Genomic DNA, 21,109 nt, shown 5'->3' on the forward strand with positions numbered 1-21,109 from the left:
AGTGTCACGCCATGCTGTGATAGCAAAGCAATGTCTTGGCTGATGGAAACATTCAAATGTGAACGTGTTTGGATAATGTGTTTAAACATCTTCGAAGACATCCATTTTGTGAGTTTGGCATGTTGAGATCTGAAACACGGATAGAGACAATATATATTTGACATGCATATGCAGATATTTTAATGCATCATTTGAGTAAGAGGACATCAAAAAGTAGTTCAATCAGCAGGATTATAATTGTGTACATGATATGCGAATGAAACTATAGCCATAACACATAACGCGTCGGATTGCCACTTTATTTCTGGCAAATTGGCTTTAAAAACAATGTGCATTTTTAAAACACTAGTTTTACCTTGGTCAACTCACTCATTATTTCCATGTCCATAAACAACTAATAACCTTGCTTTTAGTATGACTAACTAATAGAAGGATATACTGTACTAAAGAAACATAAATAATAACGGAGTATAAATATGTCCTTACCAAGCAAATACAAAATCAACCTCTGTTACTACCAATCAAAAATAAAGATGGTTTTGTAGCAGAGCACAGCTAAATGTATGTTACCGACACAGAGCTTAGTAACAATGGTTGAGTGTTGGCTCAGGGCCAGTAGAAACCCCTTTCGCTCAACTCAATGTTCCAACTGCTGAAAAAAGTAACAAATAAAACAGCTTGAATAATAAGAAGCTTTACAATGTCGCAGCTCCCCATGATATGCCAAACAATCACATTCAGACATGTCATTTCACTGTCACTGCCATGACAGCAGTGCTCCAGTTTTAGGAAGAATTGTGATTTCGAAAACAAAACCGAAGAGGGAAGCAGTACAAGAAAGCTGTTGTGACTTCTGTCTAATTCAATTAAAGTTAACATGCGAGATTCCTGTTGGTACGTATCAACTATATCCTTGTAAAAATGATGAATAAACCTACACATTTGTTTTTACTTTGATCCTGAGAAAGCATGTACAACTGCCCTTGCGCTGTGCAATGATCATCAGATCAAGGGGTGAAACCCGCCGCTGCTGCGTCTGTAAAGCCGGTGTGTCCTTGGGCAAGACACTTCACTTGAACTTGCTTCTGTGGGTATTGTCCACAGTACATGACCATTGCATGTATGTGTAAATGTGTATTTGTGAAGCGCTTTGAACATCTGGAAAAGCGCTATAATAAATATAAGGAATTATTATTATTGTACCCTATTTTGTAGACCTTGTATGGCCATCCACTATTTGCATCCATCTTTTTATTGGATCAATAGTTCCTCTGCATGAGAAATATATATTTATGAAGTCTTTAAAGGTGGGGTAGGTAATTTTGGAGAAACCAGCTCGAGTGCGCTAGAATTTGAAAATACACAGCCGAAAAAAATCTGCCACTTCCTCACAGAGCCCCTCCTCCAACACACACAGATGGAAGGCTGACAGGCAGGTAGGCCATCCAGTTATCTTAGCCGGGCCAGCTCAGATGATTGGTCATACTTTTTACAGCGCCACGGCTTCCACAGATGACATTTTTTGTATTTATTGTCAAAGCATTTCATATATTCATTGCTATCGGGATGTTAAGAGCATTCCATGGAATATAACAAAAAGTGTTTCTGAAATAAATGACATACCCACCTTTAATCGTTAATTGAGTCCGTTACAGTCAGTGGCATCTGCGGTCAGGCAAGGAAAGTCGGTGTGTGCTGCTGTAATGACTCATCTTGAGTGTGTATGTGTAAGCTCTCTGGAGCCGCACCACCGTGTGAGATTCCTCAGCACTTTGATAATAAAGGGAGGGACGTCTGTGTTCCTGCTCTGAGAGTGAATGTGAAACCTTGGTCAATTTGTGTGCACCATATAAAGGTCCGCACAGATAGAAGAAGTTTTGCTTTTCTCCCTCCCGAGTTGCAAATAAGGTAAGAAGGGTCAAGTGCAGGGTCAGCCCCTGTACTCCAGTTATGCACATGGCTTAAGAGTACGTTCGAGAGACGACTACTCTGTCAAGGCTCTTTTCTGGTTTGATGATAATAATAATAATAATAATAATAATAATAATAATACATGGGATTTTTATAGCGCTTTTCCTAATGCTCACAGACGCTTTACATATAATCAATTAAGTCATTTAAACCATAACAAGTATTTCATCAAAGTACACCTCATGAACAAACAAAGGGCAACATTACCTTCAAACATGTCTTAATGAGTTCAGTAAATAGCTTGACACTGCGTTTATTTATTTCTTCATTGCATCAAACTGGACTGTTTAAACTGGACAGTCCATCAAACTGGACCCTGATGTCTCATTATTTTTTGCAACACTGGCACCGGGACATTTATCATGCTGGATCCCTAACTTCCTGTGATCTCAGGTTTCTAACCCATCGATCACGATCCTGCTGAATCGTTTTTACATAATACAATGTTCAGAGAGTCGGTGAGAGTAACTTAACAGTGAGTTTTTATCAAGTGTACATTTTTAAGATGTAGTTTTCATTACAGCGCTTAGTATGATTGAGGGATATGGATTAGAAATAGTTTTCGATGTAAATATGTTATACTTCAGTAACGGTAAGAGAAACAAAGCCTTCGTGAAATCAATTGAGAAACAGTCTATGGAGGAAAAATGCATACAGAATAATCTGTATTTGATAAAATGGCAAGTTACTGTAATTAAGTATTTCACCAGGTACGTTTCTTTAATTACATGAAGGATTCCAAATTCATTTTTTCCTAGGCAAGGCAAGTTTATTTATATGGCACCTTTCAGTACGCGACAATTCAAAGTGCTTTACAAAATAAAATAAAAGACATTTAAGAATAAATAGTACAGTAAAAACACATTATATAATGGCATTTAAAAGGCAAAGATAATAAGATAAACACAACTAGTGTAGTAAAGTAATGCTGTATCGCATGTATTATTCATTTTCTGTGAATCCCACAAGCATGCCAGGTCTGTTTAAAAACATAAAAACGACTGTATAGAGAGCTGATTACAGTACAATATATTGCATCGTTATTCATAAAAACATTGTAACTATAGATACATATTTAAAAGAAAAAGGATTTCAAGATCATGTTAAAGATTAAACCTTTAAGTGGACGATAAATCTGCATCCCAATGATTTGTTGGTGAGTGTTCATGAGCCACTACTTTGCAACATGCAAGATGAATATTAAGAATGGCCGATCCCCAATCTGCAATATCAGGAGACATGTCTTTCAAAAACATTCATATTTCTTACTTGATTTTTAGATACCAGCCCTGTTTTACATGAACCAGGCCAGCTGTCAGCAGACCCTCCTCTCTCGGCTTGAAAGCATGTAATTGAAGAATGTATGTGTGTGAGCATGAATGAACTGAATGCATGTACCGTACTTTTCGGACTATAAAGCGCACCTGCATATAAACCGCAGTAGCTAAATTGTCCATCTGTCTTGCTCTCGGTCTGTCTCTCGGTTCCACTTTTACTTTGGCGCGCTACCTGTCTCACTCTTTTCCGGCTTCCAGCTTTTCCTGCTGGAGCCCGCCGCTTAGAGGTGGCGGGCGCGGACCGGTCATAGAGCCCATAGTGTTAAAGGTGGTTAATTTTACCTGTAAAATCCATAGATCTAGGAGGTTCCCTAGTGGCCGTTAGCTGTACAAAAAAAATGGGGGAAAAAGTCGCGGTTTATAGTCCGAAAAGTACGGTACATGAGTTTGAATTATTATTCACATCACTGCTGATGACTTACAGATGGTAAACACAGGCTTCACTTCTTGCTTTCATGGTCTCCATAGAGCACAACATCTTCTTTTATAACCGCAGTCCGTTCCTGGAAATCCGATCCCAGTGACCAGACGTGTGTCGATGAGCTCTGTTAGTATTCAGAGGGCGTACGTACGGTAATGAATGACACCTTCAGACAGTAGGAGTTGGGAAGTAAGCAAGAACCATTCTACTGATGCACTAGCTGGGAATTCATCAAATCGACACAGCACTCCAGAATATACATCTACAGTTTAGCAGTCTGGTCGTTTTTCTTTTTGTCTATCGTAGCACATTAGGAAATGTTACTGAATTAAAAGTCATTGCTTAGTTGCTGCAGTTTCTCATGTGCTTGTGGAGAGCTGCTTTAACCTGCCGTCTCCACTGTTTGTCCCCTTGTGATGTATCTCAGGGGGGGGGGGGGGGAGATGTCTTCGCTCTTCATCTACCTGGTTCCTTCTCCGGTTTCTGATATACTTCTCATGTTTTCTCTTTGAATCATCTTCCTCTTTCTTTGCCGTCAGTCCTGAAATAGATCTATTCCAACCACAGATACACGCCGTCTCCGTGGTCTACAGATTGATCATCAAAGCTGGATCATTCAAATCAATATCTGATTTCCGGCAGTGGCTCAGTCAGTGGGGGCTTGGACTGGGAGCCGTAGGGTCGCCGGTTCAAGTCCCCGACCAGACCTAAATATGGAGTGTGGACTGCCACTTGGAGAGGTCCCAGTTCACCTCCTGCCCTGCCGTGGTGCCCTTGAGCAAGGCACCGGACAGCCCCCTTCCCCCTTCACTCCCATTGCTCCCCGGGCGCTGTACAGCTGCCCACTGCTCCTAGTACTAGACTCCTGGTACTAGGATGGGTTAAAAGCAGAGAACACATGTCACTGTGTGTGCTGTGTGCTCTGCATGTGTGACCATCACAGAGGGTTTCATCCCTCCCGTTCTATTCTATTCTATTCTATCATAATTTTCTGAATACTGTGAACAATTAATTTTGAAGATAGATGTGATCCAAGCATGGGCTTCCGTGGCTTCGTTTTGGCTTTTGCGCCGTTGTGGTGAATACAAATAGTTTGCAACAGAAAATACGTATATGTTTTTCTCCATCATCCCACTGATGATGAATCCCTGTTATTTACATATATAGCAAGCATGCCGTGAATGCCAGCATGCTTCTAAGATGAAAAACTTCTAAATATTTCTGACTCTGATTAAGCCTTTCAGTATGTTCAAATACCATCTTTAATCCAGAGGGGCAGGACATGTCTCCCATTTGCTCCGCTGCTCGACATGCACGTCTTTCTGTCACAGAGAGACATCCTGTCAGCCACTGAGCTGAAAGGAAGTCCTCGGGGACGAGAGACGAGTGCCGACAGTGGGACAGAAGCAAGAACACAGCTCACCCAATTATGCTGGACTGTGGGGGAGGGGGGGGGAGTAACCGCCCTTGAGGCATGACTGGTGTGGTAATGGGCTTCTGGCCTTACCTCGTGATGACGACTTTGCTACGGAGAGCCTTCCATCCACATCTTCTGTTGGGGAGAAAGAGAACGGAGGTGTGAGCGGCCGAGCTATGCATTGAGGCAGCATGGATAGTGTATTTATTGACCCTGGTTTATTGGAACAAACATGTCTTCACTTTCTATCCCAGTGACATACAGTTGATAGATATTTAGCCTGAACGTTTTCTTAATCTCCAGACTCGTCCGGTAGTGCTTGACATTTTATCGACCCTATGGATCCGGCTCAATGAGCATAAAGGACATTCCTGACACATTTTGTACGGCAAAAAGCCTCGTGTTGTGAAAGGCTCTCTGTTCTGTAGAGCCAACGGCAAACATTTGTCTTTGCAGCTCACTGTTCTGTCGTTGAGGCATGAGAATTGGGTTCACAGGCAATGTGCTGTAAGCAGAGTCTCTGCTCCAAAAAGATGTCCCGTTACACATGGCAGTTTATTTTTAAGTGGCATTGCTTAGGAAACTGAAAACATTGGCAGAATGAGGGAAATGAAGTGTTGCATATTCACTGGTATTTTAGTTTACTCTTAGACTTCCAAACTGTACATCATATTTTAGCAGATGCAGCCATAGCATTAGCCACTTTCTTATCCTCACAGTACCTCTAACATGTCCAAACTGTATATTATGCAAATATTACCACCCTACTCTGTCATTTCACAATCTCAAATGTGGAGATGATGCAGGGCCCAGGTTGGGCTTTCTGTAACTCAGTCAGTGCTTCCCTTGCAAGGCTGCTGTCTTGGTTTTCCTTCAAAACTGAAATGAGTTTCATGGTTATTGTTTTTTGAAGAAACTTGAAGGCAGGATGCATTATATCTTTGGATGCTCTTTTTAACTGAGGTCCGTGCAGGTCGCTCCTCTATAAAAACCCTTCCTTGGTCCATGAAGAATCCTCTCTAGCTTTTTGCAGAAGTTTTATGGGATTATTCATTAATAGAACATATACACAGGGGTTTTTTGTTCAATATGAAGGTTCATATTGGTTTATCTATAAAGCTGAAAAAGCATTTTGTCAGAAAGATGACTTTCAAAAACACAAAGGAGCTTACAGTAGGTAAGAGAGGTATGTTGATTGAATGTATCATCTTCACTCGGAGAGAAGATCATTCACGATGTTTAAAGTCCTGTTTCAAGGATCAACAGCAGGAAATCAGTGAGTAGTAATCTCCAGATTCCATCCTTTACATTTTAAAAGGGGACAAAGGAAAGGACATTTTCTCGGCAGTTCCCTTGATTGGCATTAACTCCAGGTCTATTTCATAGCTTGATAATGTTTTGTACGGTATTTATATATTTATATATGTCTAGCAGTAAATGGCTTCACTCAAAATCCAAGATACATCGGAGATCCTTGTGTCTTGTGCCTCTTTGGAGAGTAAAGTAAGCAGAGCGGTAGTTGCTGGTGTGACAGAAGCGTTTACAGAGGAATACGTCAAACTCTTACCAATCAAAACTAAATACAATTAGAAGTCGCGATAACTTCTCGTATTCAATGATTTTAAAGGAAACATTCAAACTGATACAAATCTTCAGGAGAGACGGTAGCCGCTTTAGTATCTCAAGATGCAGGTTTTAGTGTCTGGTTGCCTTATAAACATTTCAATCAAACTACATTTTCTGATTTAATGTCCTTCTGTCAGTTTTTTCTTATTTTGTCTTTTGTATAACTTTGTTTAGACTCTGGGGCGTATGAATACATTTATCCAATCAAAGTGATTTGGGACGATGTTTACATCAACTCGCCAACTCAATTATCTGTTTGAAGCTCCGACCGGCCAAAGTCACACACTATTCATTTAAGGCTTATTTCATTATCCTCCCTGACTCTGTGAACTTCCTCGCCTCCTTCACTGTCTCCTTGCTTTCCTTTGCAGCGGACGTCTCTCCACACTTCGGTCAATGTTCGGACTTCACCACCACAGCTTGTTCCTCTTCCTTTCTCTGCAGTGCTTTTATTGATATTCAATGTGCTTTTATTCATACTCCATTACCGCAGGCTGCTTATTTAACCTTTGGCTGGACTGACGTGAGTCTCTGTGAAGGACCTTTCAACATGTTCTCAGTGTGTGCTTCCTCTTCGCGGATGAACTTTGGTTACCTTTAGGGAAAATGGATACCGAGGAATGCAAACATGGTGAGAGATTTTGTCTCCAGTCCTTTCTTTTCTCATCTGGTTTCTTCCCATCGTACCTCGTGGTTGGATTATCCATGTTGTTATTTTACTGTCTTTCTTAATCTATACACAACATCTTTGTCCTGGGAGAGGCCTCCCTCCTTTGTTGCTCTCCCTGAGGTTTCTTCTATTTTTCCCAGCATTAATTGTGGTAATATATATCAATATATTCGGGTTTCTATGGAAATATTCTTGTGTACTATGAAGATCTAAGGACAGAGGGTGTTGTTTTATGAACACACTGTTAATACCCCGGAGAAATGTGTGATTTTTGGCTAGATAAATTACATTAATCGATTGATTGAGTAATTCAATTTCCGTAAAGATAAAATGGGTTTGCATTGTACACTTCGAACCACAACAAGCGTTTTCAAAGGTACCTCCCCCAGTGGTTACTAACTCACCATATTTTAATTGATTCTGTATGCTGATGATATCGTGAAAGGTGTATTTCTATATTACATAGTAAATATAACATTACCAATGTATTCCTTTTCATTCCCATGGAAAGTTTTCTCCTTGAATATTCATATTCTGGACCAAACTATTGCACTGACTGATCATCGGGCTGTCGTTGTTGCCATGCCACTCGGAACAAAATGTTTTTTACTCTTTAAAATGTACATCAGTTCTGGCCTTAAAATGAAGTGTCGGTCATAGGCTCTTAAATTGATGCTGTCACGGTTGCCATGACTAGTGAGTCAAAAAATATCGCAGACAGGAACTTTTGCTGCATTGTATTTGACAAAAAAATCCTATTAAAATTAAATTAAAATCCTTTTAATTGGAGCATTTTCTGGCATTTTCTAAAGCAGCAGCGCTTATTAATGATGAATCCACCGCGGAGACGTCTCAGTGTTGCGTGTTCCTCAGTAGAGCTTGACTTTCGACTGGCCGAAGGTCCCGGTCAAATGTAAACCCGGTTGCTGTTACATAATGTAGTCCTGAGACTGCCAGGCGCTCGGCTTCCCCCCCCGAGGAGACCCATGTTTCACTGCCATGGTTTAAATAGGCTTTACAGTGCTGAAGTCTCCTCCTCTGCGAGGTCACAGCTAGCTGCCATGTTCTCAGGAGAAAGTGTTTCTGCAGTGCTGCCGAAAACTGTGACAGTTCCCCCGATCGGCGACATGACAGACCTTTTGAAATGGACAAAGCGTACTCTTTAAGGTGGAGGGTAGATGACAGCAGAACAGCGCTGTCTAGACATTAAAGGGCCTGCAGGGCGACGCGAGGGTGGAGAGACTCCATCTCTGCACTCAAACCTGTACAAACATGTTACCAGGGTCCTCCTTGTCCTCATTTTCAGTATTTTTCTCCTGCTCCTGTTATGTTTTGTTTTATAAAATGTATTTATTTAAACAGAAACACAAAAAACAGTTGCTTTAGGAAATATTCTTCTCTTTGAATATGGATTTTATTTGAGGTCTGACATTTTTTCTTGCATCACAGCAGCTCCATTCGCAACATCAACAAGGACGATACACTGAAACATACTTTGTATATCACATTGCAATAACTGAAGACAATATGTTCAAGACCTTTAACTAATATTTGACCTGGGATTCAACGCTTTACCAAAAGTTCAAGTCTATAGCGAGTTATGTGACTAAGGTTTGTCAGGATATGGACATGTATCTGCTCTATGTATTTCAGCAGCTGTACAGTAAGAAATGCTTTCTAAGCCAAACCTTTTTGTACATAGTCCTTGTCAACCTCTTTGTTTACGATCGGTGTACTCACTAGTCCTAATAATCCTCTCTTGTTCAAGACGGTGTATATGTGACCTCTGACCTCTCCTCTCCAGATGACTCGGGGGACGAGGAGCCCACATCCCAGTCGGACCGCAGCGAGCTCCAGGGCACCCTGAAGATCCTGGTCAGCAAGCTCGATGACCTCAGCACGTGTAATGACCTGATCGCCAAGCACGGGGCGGCCCTGCAGCGCTCGCTCAGTGAACTCGAGGGGCTGAAAGTGCCCGTGGAGGGGGGGGAGAAGATCAAAGCAGTCAACGAGCGAGCCACCCTCTTCCGCATCACTTCCAATGCTATGATCAATGTAAGTAGCCGGGACAGAGCAGTGTCCGAGTCCTGCACGCTTTGGCATGATCAGTGTGACAGGAACGCCAGCCATCTATAGTGGCCCGGTTAGCGCATGGCGAGATGAGATGACTTTACAGTGTGACATTTTAAACGAGAGCAGCGAGGCATGGAGACCCCGGCCTTAAAAAAGCAGTTCTGGACTTTGCCAGATCCTGTCCTCTCCCTTCGCAGTAAGTGCTAAAAATACTATTTCTGACCACAGATACTAACTCTCTGCATGGCTGGATACTTGGAATAAATATCCGATGATCACAATGTTTCAATACGGATATATATCAGATTAAATGTGCAAAAACGAATTGATGCCCCCACTTTACACTCTTTGTCCAATTTGGCATCACAATACTTTACAGGTGTGTAATTAAGATGAATAGGAACGTTTAACTTTAGCCCTGATCTGATTTAGATTTACAGCTAGATTTTATCCCATTGATAAAAGGTATTTTAAGTAATGTATAAGCACAGTATAATTCAACAGTACCTCAAACATCCTTCAATACACCCTAAAGGTCCATTTAAACGTACTTAAAGGTGGGGTAGGTAAGTTTGAGAAACCGGCTCGAGATCGCTAGAATTTGAAAATACACAACCGGAGTAAATCTGCCACTTCCTTATAGAGCCCCTCCTCCAACACACACGAACGCGCACATGACCAATGAGGGCACGAGATAAGTTTGTGTCCCGATGGAAGGCTGACAGGCAGGTAGGCTAAACGGATTGGTTGTACTTTTTACAGTATTACGGCTTCTACAGATGACATTTTTTATGGATTTTTTGTCAAAGCACTTAAGATATTCATTGCTATCGGGATGTTAAGAGCATTCCATGGAATATAACAAAAAGTGTATCTCGAGCCGGTTTCTGAAACTTACCTACCCCACCTTTAAACACAAACATTTCTTGATGAGTGTCCAAAACTTATAGTAATACAAATAAGCTTGGAGAAAAGCTCACAGTTTAAAACAGTTTTCTGCTGCTGTTCTGCAGGATAAGTGAAAAACAATTGATTGAAGATATTTCATATCACACTTACTCAGTACAAATCTACGCCTATCTATTACATTCCGAAATAAAGGCACCCGTCCAAAACACCTCTATAAATAATCCCTCTTCCAAAATAACATATTGCAGTTAAGTTGAACCATATCAGTTTCATTTAACACGTAACACACACTGCCACATATGAAGTCTCTACGATATGAACAGCAGCACGATCTCTACCGTTTCTGCTGCTGGTCCGTTCTCCTCTCCGGGCTTCACACTTAGTTAGCAGTGGACGAGAGTTCAGGGAGAGTAGAGGTGCAAAGGATACTGGATATGATGGTGGGTGGGTGGAAGGGGGGACAGGAATAGCCCTTGAACCCCCCCTCAACCCCCCCCCCCCCCTGCCTGGTGAGGATAGTCAGAGGCTTCTGGACGACAGACAGACAGACAGACCTGCTCTGAAAACCAGACACGCGCACAAGGTTTGTCTTTCCTTCTGCTTCTCTCAATGGCTTTGCTGCTCGCGTTGTTTCTTCTTGTGGTAGTTGGTGTTTAATGAGGCTTTAACGCATACTCACTGTTAAATGTCTGGCTGTTCGGTCAGACTCAGTCATGGTTTGGATTAGGTTGGGATCAGGCAGTAGCAAATGATAACTCTTCAATCTTGAAATGTGTTCTCAAACAGCTTGTTAGGAAACTTGAGATCGAAAAAAAGGAACATCTAAATTGTACTTTTTATGTGAAAGGTCTTTGCTAAAAAATAATGAGCTCCCTGTTTCTCTCTGTCACCCATTGTCTTTATTAATTGGTACAGGAAATTGAGACTCACTGGACAAGCAATACAAAAGACTCTTGGTTTGCCGAACTCATTAAAATGCCATCAGTATTGCAGAGAAAACGCTTCTAATGAGAACACAGTGCTGCCCATACTCCCTGTAGCGATTCTTGGGCTTGTAAATGACTCCTCGAGCAGGAGGCAGTGCAGGGTAAGGGCTTTTGGATTTCTGCACCCAATTTTAGGCCTTTTCTTGAAAGGAAGGGTTGTGGTTTCCCAAAGACATTGGGTTAGGAGGAGTGGTTGAGGGAAGCAAGAGGTCATAACGATAAGACACCCCTGCATGTTCTCTGTCATCTGACCCTCGTTCGAGGAGAGGGTTGCTTTAGTGCATTTAGTGGTGATGTAACTCGCCATGTGTGACATTGAATCCAGGCTTTTGCCGTGTGTGTGTGTGTGTGTGTGTGTGTGTGTGTGTGTGTGTGTGTGTGTGTGTGTGTGCCTTTATCACACCTACCTATTACTCAAGTTCATTGCACTCTTGTCTACGTCACTCATTCAGAACTTCCCAATCTGACACTGAGATCCGTAGATGCCACCGTAAGCCCTTTTCCACGCACATTCTATTTTGGCCTTTGTCTTGTCTCCCCCCCCCAACGGAAGTCACATGCAGTCTGTTTCAACCTGAGACTCAGCATTAATTCAAAAAGGAACTATCACACTTTTTACGTCAGTGTTGAGTTTCATATCGTGTTTAACTCTAAGGAAGTGGACCACAATGTCACGTGCACTTCTTACATTTAAACTGAGGCTCAGACAATTATGTTCATTCAGGACTGCTGGAGGTAAGACTTAAGGATGATTTTACGATCGGAAGTGGTGCGGTTTCAATTGATTGTTTGAGGAAAAGTTATGTTCTAATTGATCTAAAGCCACTGAAATGTAACTTTTGTAAAGAGTAGGTATGTTTGTAATTTCAGTATTCTAAACCTATAATGAAATTACAACATTAAAATACATTAGACTTAATAAAATGATTAGTAACTTTAAGTCGCAACAAGATGATTGTTTACCTTTTAGAGTTAAGTAATACATTACAATTGTGGGGGAAACTTCTGGAGCAATTGGAAACAGGACTCAAGAGGCACGAGGAGAGCTGGAGCTTTGATGGCAAACACTGACGGTTTATTTGGTGTTACGGCCGGAGAATTGAAAAGACATGTGGTGTGTCACGAGTTGACACAGCGGTGTCCAAACCAATTCTGAAGACCTCTTTCTGCAGCTCGAGGTTTTAACTAGTTCAGAGCAGTAGCGTAGGCAGAAATGTACTTTAGGGTGGGCCTGTAAAAAATAGGGTGGGCCAGATTTTTCTTCTGCGCATCAGAAGCAACAATCCCCGCCGGTACCGGTGGCAGATTACTTTTAGAATACTTTTAGAATACTTTCTTTTTCCATAACAGATATGTTTTGGTGAACAGGAGACACGTATTTTACTGTTTTAATGGCTTATCAAGAAACACAACATCTTGGTGTCCTTCTGGACAGCTCTCTCATCTGCACCCCACATAAAAAACATCACCCGGACTGCATTCTTTGTACTGTCTTAAAACCTTTCCTTAGAATATGTTATGAATTGTAAGGTGTCCTTGGGTGCTTTGAAAGGCGCCCCTAAATAGAATGAATTATCATTATTATGTATTATTATTATCTAAAACGATGTAATAACTTTTAAAACTTGTTCCAGTCACTTGCCCCATGCATTCAGCAGCAGCAGCAGGCCATTCCCTTTGATTTGATCCCGTTATAAATGTCATCATTTCGACAATAAATAAATGCTACATAAACGTTATCTTGCACATTTTATCGAACCATCTCCGTTTCTAACTTTCAATATATTTTTGAAATATTTTCTTCTTGGAGTTCATTAGTGAACTTTGAGCCATCATTTATTTTGCAGGCAGCTCTCTGCCTCTCTCACGTTATTATGGCGCGCGCCGGAATCAACAATCAGTTTTACCGTAAATGAGTTCGGTTCTGAGGATAAAGCACAAACAACATTAATTAAACTCGATATTTGTTCACTTGAATTTCACTTTGAATTCTTGGATATTCTCAATGGGTGAATACATTTTTTTATAATAATAATAAATAATTAATTAATTTTTTAAATGACACCGAAGCTTTCTCAGGGTGGGCCAATGAGTAAACTGGGTGGGCCTGGGCCCACCCTGGCCCTATGGTGGCTACGCCACTGGTTCAGGGTGTAAAAATCAACATTCTTCATCAGTGAGACTAAAGCAATAAGGACCCTGAATCTAACTAGAGCTCTCGTCAATAGAAAAGAATGTGCGCCAGGGAACCTACGTCCCTGAACAGTGAACTACCTCATGGCGGCTTGTGCTCGGTCATAGACTGGCAACAACAATGCGCCCAAGCGGCTCCTCCTTAAGAGAGATAGCAGCAATACCCAAGGCCGTGGAACCATGCCATGGGAAAAGAGGCGGTAAAACGATGAGCTGTGTCGAAGGTTGAATACCTAAGCAAATTATTCCCTAACAACAATACTAGTTATAAAAGAGTATTGCTGGAGGACACATTTGTTTTTGGTTTGTGATGTAGCTAAATAGATTTACTGTATAATGATCATATAAATACAAACATAACACTAACTCTCTGTGAAGGATCAGAAAACTCAGCATAGCTACATGTAGGGCATGACATATTGATGATATTGTAAACGTAATATATAGTTCATCTTAAATTGTAGTTTTACCAATCGAGTGGTATTCTTGCATCTGTTCCTGATTTCTCTTCTCTCTGCGTTGGCCAAGTGTGCGTCGATGTCAGTGTGATCAAGACAGCAAGACAACTTCAAATGATTATACTATGTCCAATGACAAAAGAAAGTCCAATAATCATAATAATAAGAATTTAATATGGGAAATTGTACAGCAATATCGTTTTTGAATTTGCTTGCTAAGGAAGAATAAAGACCTGAAATTACACATAATGAATGTATTTAGAAATCTAACATAATTTCAAACGTCTTCATAAAGTGACAACAGCAGTGTATCATTGTTATATTCTGATTGTGTGTAAGATAGATATGCTTCATTTGAACAATGGCTGAAAGCACTTTTAGACAGATTAACACTCCGCTGTCTGGAGACAAATCAACAATCAAGAGTTCAGTGTTGGCAGATCCTTGTTTTCTTCCTGCTGCCTCAAAGTGATACTGCGCTCTCACCTTCCAGAGAACACATTCGTCCCTCCAGCTCGCTGCCCGCAGTCCAAACTTTATCTAATAATAATAATAATAATAATAGCTTTGATTTATATAGCGCCTTTCAAGGGACCCAAGGTCGCTTTACAAGTAAGAGGGCAAAAACAAACATAACAAAACAAAAGTCAGACAGACAAAACAACAGATCGATTTAGAGGCCGAAAGCCTTGGCAAACAGATGGGACTTGAGGGCCCTTTTGAAGGCGTCAGGTGTGGGTTCGCAGTTTGGTGCGGGGGGTGGTAAGCAGGCCAGAGTCTGAGGACCGCAGGTTCCGGGGTGGGGCATGTGGGTGAAGGATGTCCGATAGGTACTGGGGGGCAAGGGCATGGAGGGACTTGTAGGTAAGGAGGAGGACTTTGTAAGATATGCAGGACTTGACTGGCAACCAGTGTAGGTGGATGAGGGTGGGAGTGATGTGCTGCCACGGCTTTGTGTGCGTGAGTGCCCTAGCAGCACAGTTTTGGACATACTGGAGCTTACACTTAGCCGCCCGTTTTGCTCCGGATCCAAAGAGACATTTCCTGCACTGAGTGGAACAAATGTTATCACGTGCTGCTGGGAAGAACAACGAGAACAATGACAATGCTACAAAAATGCTTGATTGCAATAAAGCCGTTTCCAAGAGATTATGCAGAAACAATGCTGACGGCTCAATGACTGTCACGTGACAATTTCATCCAGCGTGTTCTCAGCTGTGAGGTGTTAAGTAGGTTCATTGACCTTCGAGCCCACCGCGATGCGAGGCCGTCAGACAAACGCTGACATGCCAAATATGTCTGATCTGAAGTAACCTCTCAGCAGTGAAAGCGAAAACAATGATGTCCCCACTGGACTTAAATGTAGACTGCTATGCAATCAGATATTTAACCTTAGCTCTTCATTCACTGATATGAATCATGTTATCCAGAGATACATTTCACGCAGCGAGGAGCAGACCGATGATTCACATATTGATGATTGCTCCAAACAATGGTGATAATTAACCTTGATTACAGTTATTGGCAAGAATGTATTTCCATCTTTTTCGATACCACTCTTCTCTCTCTCTGTTGTACGCCGTCAGGAAAAAAGTGATCAAATATTGTATCATTATAGTATAAATAGTAAGTTAGCATTAAGAGGTAAATGTTGACTGAAAGAGGGAATGGCTTTAGATGTGGCCGGTAACTAATTAGATTTGTACCGTCGTGTATAATGTAAGTAGCTACCACTTGCGGGAAGTTGAAAACATTTCTGTCTCTACTTTAGATGCAAACATCTGACCTGTAAGTCATTTTAAGTTGGAAGCCACTCGCACATTGTTGAGAATTGAGAATATCAAAATTAATTTAAAAATTAAATATTTTTACATTGTATTTTATAGAAACTAAACGTTCGGTGCTGTCTGCGTGTCTGTGTTCCCCCAGGCGTGTCGAGACTTCTTGGACCTCGCAGAGACTCACAGTCGGAGATGGCAGCGCGCGCTGCAGTATGAGCGGGAGCAGCGGACCCACCTAGAGGAGACCATTGAGCAGCTAGCCAAGCAGCACAACAGCCTGGAGCGGGCGTGGAGAGAAGCCCCCACGCTGGTCTCCACCACAGCCAGCGCCTCCACCGCCAACAAGGGTAAGATGGACTGTTGGTTACTCCGGTGGGCCCCCATGTAGACTGGCTTGAAGTCATGTGGGACCTCAGGCTAGATACAGTACTCATTCGGAGGAAGGATATTTAAAGTTGTGTCAGAAGGTTTGGATTATCTCCAATTTAGAGATTGTAATTACCTTTACCAACGACTGTATGTCATGTGCACTCTTCTGTTAATCTGTCCATCCAATTATTTATTACAAGTTGTTAAAAGTGGCTGCTACTGGTTTCCCCCTCAACCATAGCGGAAACACATCGTACAAACGTGGGATTTGGAAGGTGCTGAAAAAAAAACGATTATTGTTGGTTTTTTAAATATCTGGATGTTAAGTATTCTGTCATTTATACACAGCAATGCTGGCTGTTAAGGTCAGCTTATTTCGAGACGGCACACATCATAACTCATGTTGTGTGTGATGCATGCACCTTGATGAATAGGCTTGAATAGAAGAAGCTTGTTTTAAGGTGAAAAGCTATGATTTCCTGAAAGTTCAGTCACCTGATCCGACTTGTGTTTTACTCACGTGGTCGTTTATCCTCAATTACTTTACTTTCATTAGAAAGTACTCTTATTGAATGTTGGATACTGCACATCCTGAGGAGTGTGCATCCTTCAGGCTAGTTAACCAGCGGGAACATTGCCAATTTAACTAAGCTGATTATTCCGTGATTAACGGTCGGCCATGGGTACGTGATTACACGCCGCTCTCCTCTGAATTCAGTCGGATACAAAGTCCCCACCGCGTGATGGCTCTGCTAGTTGTGGATGCTGTTTCCGTTTACTCACCAAGGTATATGTGTTGGCAGGAGGGAGTGAGAGGCTGCACAAAGAAGAGGCGAGTGATGAAGATGGGGATACTGAGTACTTTGACGCCATGGAGGATTCCCCTGCATTCATCACAGTGACTGCCACAGAGAACACACAGCAGAGGTCCGTCACACACAGAGATCCAATACTTCTTTATTTTCAAAGACAGATAAAGGGATGAGAGTCGAGTTTTAATATTTAGTCTTTTAATAAAACGTTCTTTGGATGCTCTAATGTGTCATAATAGTGAATTTGACAGGCTGACAGCTGAACAAGCAACTGAGGATCAGAGTGAAAACAGACAAGTGTTGTGCCCTTCACTTTTTAGTTATACAGAGAACACCTGAAAATAAACCAAGGATTTTTAAATCATAGCAATGCATTGTTTTCAGCATTGAAGCTGGCGATTCCGATTGTTTTTGCAGAGCTTGTGCTTTCACGGTTTCTTTAAAAAGTACTTTTAGTGTTATCTTGTTATTGTTATGGCTCATTTCTGCAACGTATCCAATAACTGTAGTCGCACCATTAAGAGAGATGGAAACGGTTACACAGCATTCCTCTGTTATACGCAGTAAGGTTGCTCCCCTTGAAAGTATTTGTGTTGTGCTCATTGTAGAACATATTTTCATTTCAGGCGATCTCAGAGTAATTTGAGTGGAGCGAGCGGAGGTCAGCCCAACGACTGGAACCAGGACAACAACGTAAGTGTCTCTCTCGATAGTCTGACTGCAGGACTGATAATTGTAGCCACATAATTGCTGAGCTTAGTTTCCTCAGTTTAGATTAATGTATGCTGCTGAACATATCCTTCTTCCCTCATGGTCCCTCTTTCCTGTCTTGCAGTCATTTGTACTCTCTCACACACACACACACACACACACACACACACACACACACACACACACACACACACACACACACACACACACACACACACACACACACACACACACACACACACACACACACACACACACACACACACACACACACACACACACACACACACACACACACACACACACACACACACACACACACACACACACACACACACACACACACACACACCATGTATACATCACTTCAGGGGATATTACATTGACTTACATGCATTTCCTGGAGACTTATCCTAACCTTAACCATAACCAGCACATACCTAACCCTTACCCTAACTCTAATCCTAAACCTAACCAAGTCTTCACCCTAAAATTAATGATTCCCCTCATGGGGACCTCCATTTTGTCCCCATAAGGGGAGCCAGTCCCCACACGTGACTATGTAAACAGATTTAGGTCCCCACAAGTATAGTAATGCTAGACCACACACACACACACACACACACACACACACACACACACACACACACACACACACACACACACACACACACACACACACACACACACACACACACACACACACACACACACACACACACACACACACCACACACACACACACACACACACACACACACACACACACACACACACACAGCCTTTATCTTTGTGGTGCCAAAGATAGACAGCTGCTTCGCAGCACTAAATAGTAATCAGACATCTGCACTTCTCCCCCCCCAAACTCTCCCTTGCTTCTTCCTCTCTCCAACCCATCTGTGTCCTCTGTTCGCTCTCCTCCTTTCCTCCCTCGCTCTGTAACTCAATCTCAATTTGTACTGCCAAGCTGACCATGAAGCTTGTAGTATTTCTCAAACTTGTGTATACTGTATATATTTAAATGTTATATATATATCACTCCTTTCAATCATAGCTAAAAAATAACACCTCCTTATTCTCAACCCTTTCCCTTTTCCATGTAACCTCAGATGTCTCCAGGTCATAATGATGTGTCTGGGAAGGAGCTGCAGCCCTGCAGACAGAGGAGGACTCGAGTCCCAGACAAGCCCAACTACTCCCTCAATTTGTGGAGCATCATGAAGAACTGCATCGGCAAGGAGCTCTCCAAAATCCCCATGCCTGTAAGTAGGGATCCTCCGAACACTGCACTTGAAGTTTAAACTAGCCAAATGATCTTAAATTAAGAAAACACTCACATGTGAGCACAATGTAATCTACAGAGGTAAACATTGTCCAAGAAAGCCTTCTGAATTGACATTATAATAATATTACGTTTTATCAGCTAATATGTCTGCTGTTGCCTAGTGAGGGTATCAACATTTTATGGACTGTTGCACGAGGCTTCATCTTTTTGTCCCTCTCACTCAGGTGAACTTCAACGAGCCTCTGTCCATGCTGCAGCGTCTCTCCGAGGACCTGGAGTATCACGAGCTTCTGGACAAGGCGGCGCGCTGCGACTCGTCCCTGGAGCAGATGTGCCTCGTCGCTGCCTTCTCCGTGTCGTCCTACTCCACCACAATCCACCGGACAGCAAAGCCCTTCAACCCCCTCCTGGGCGAGACCTACGAACTCGATCGACGGGAGGAGTTCGGCTATCGCTCGCTGTGTGAGCAGGTAGGGGCATGGCAAGCAGGGAGTTTATGCTTTCACACAATGCACACAACGTCAGCCCGCTCTACACAAAATAGTCTTGTGGCCTCTAGTTGGTTTTGAGTGTTATTGAGGATTCTGGATGCATTTCTGACATTACAGGACCCAAAATGGCGGTTTTCACCAGTAGGGGGCCACTTTTGTAAACCCTGTGGGCTGATTTGGAATTTTGGATTGCTTTTGAAGTTATAGGGCAGTGATTCTCAAATGGGGGTACGCGGACCCCTAGGGGTACGTTGGGGTACTGCATGGGGTACGTGAGATACAAAAAAAAAAAAGTTAATTAAAAAAATAGCATGCATGATTACGAAAATAATCTTAGTACAACAAGTTATATAGAAAACGCAATTGTATATCAAATATACCTAGAACCACCAAGGAGGTCCTCATATAAACATTCAAATGTGTGTATTGCATTTTATAGTTTTTCATAATGTATCATTTCGATTCACTTCAATTGAAAAACTCCTTGGAAAAATCTGTTTTAAAATGTTTTGTTTTTTTTATGCATAAAGGGGAAAATATCCAGTTTGTTGTAATTCATGCATGAAGGAGTTAATAAATCACACACTGATCACATCACTATATTGTAATGATTTGTATAGGCTTTTTCTATAAAAGATGTTGGGGGTCGGTCAGGGGGTACTTGGCTGAGAAGATGTTTCAAAGGGGGTACATTACTGAAAAAGGTTTTTCAGAAGCACTGTTATAGGGGACTCTGGATCATCTGGATTGGACAAACTGCTAATAGATTTGAAAATAAATTGTCCACAGAAGAGGTAATCATTTTCATATTGTGCTCTCTATATCTAATCGTCGCAACACTACTCATAGTAGTCAAAGTCAGCCCATAAAAGAATACAAATATGGCCACTTTCTGGTTTAAACTGCCATATTTGGATCCTGAAAATGTCAGAAATGCATTCAGCATCCTCAATAACTACCAAACCACTTACACATTGTATAAATCGGCCAAGCAATTTGTATCAACTAGGATATGCTAATTATTGCTGATTGATGCAATTCATCCTAATTATGCAAATGACCCAACATACGCAAGTAAGAATCCGGTTGTTTCTATGTGCTGGGGAGCCATACTATACGTTTCTAACATAACACTGGCAACTATACTAAGGTTGTGTGCTGCTCATATCAATATACTCTACCTTCATGTGTATCTATCCTCTAAGGTGAGCCACCACCCCCCTGCTGCTGCTCATCATGTGATTTCCCAACGAGGCTGGACCCTGTGGCAGGAAATCACCATCGCCAGCAAGTTCCGCGGCAAATACCTCTCCATAATGCCTCTGGGTAAGACATGTTATACTCAGCGGAGAAGCCGACAAACTGTGTGTAAATAAAGGTTCCTTTATGCAAATGTACGAGGCAGAGTTTGCTTAAGAAGGGTTCCACAACCCACTTGAGAGCTGTCTTCCACACACTATGAAGCCAGATGAAAGGGTGTGAAAATGAATCAGGAGGGTTTTATGACCCTTCTGACACATGCATAAAGTATGGGTGTAAAGGGAGCTCAGCACCGGGGCAGCAGGGAGCAGGGGTCTGCTGGCTCAGATTGATGGCAGG

The 21,109-nt window shown here is 42.0% G+C and overlaps 1 protein-coding gene across 5 annotated transcripts in view; it reads left to right on the forward strand.

The window, feature by feature from the left end:
- The window catches only part of osbp2b (oxysterol binding protein 2b), a 47,306-nt gene that overhangs the window by 21,944 nt on the left and 4,253 nt on the right, over nucleotides 1-21,109 (forward strand). For all 5 annotated transcript variants that reach the window (XM_034091172.2, XM_034091173.2, XM_071204416.1 and 2 more), the window contains 7 exons: nucleotides 9,247-9,497; nucleotides 15,991-16,189; nucleotides 17,015-17,138; nucleotides 17,650-17,716; nucleotides 18,844-18,996; nucleotides 19,244-19,489; nucleotides 20,716-20,836. In XM_034091172.2, the coding sequence (XP_033947063.1) occupies nucleotides 9,247-9,497; nucleotides 15,991-16,189; nucleotides 17,015-17,138; nucleotides 17,650-17,716; nucleotides 18,844-18,996; nucleotides 19,244-19,489; nucleotides 20,716-20,836 (1,161 nt within the window). The remainder of the gene's footprint in view (nucleotides 1-9,246; nucleotides 9,498-15,990; nucleotides 16,190-17,014; nucleotides 17,139-17,649; nucleotides 17,717-18,843; nucleotides 18,997-19,243; nucleotides 19,490-20,715; nucleotides 20,837-21,109) is intronic.

Source organism: Pseudochaenichthys georgianus, chromosome 9, assembly GCF_902827115.2.
Source record: "Pseudochaenichthys georgianus chromosome 9, fPseGeo1.2, whole genome shotgun sequence".
NCBI lineage: Eukaryota > Metazoa > Chordata > Actinopteri > Perciformes > Channichthyidae > Pseudochaenichthys > Pseudochaenichthys georgianus.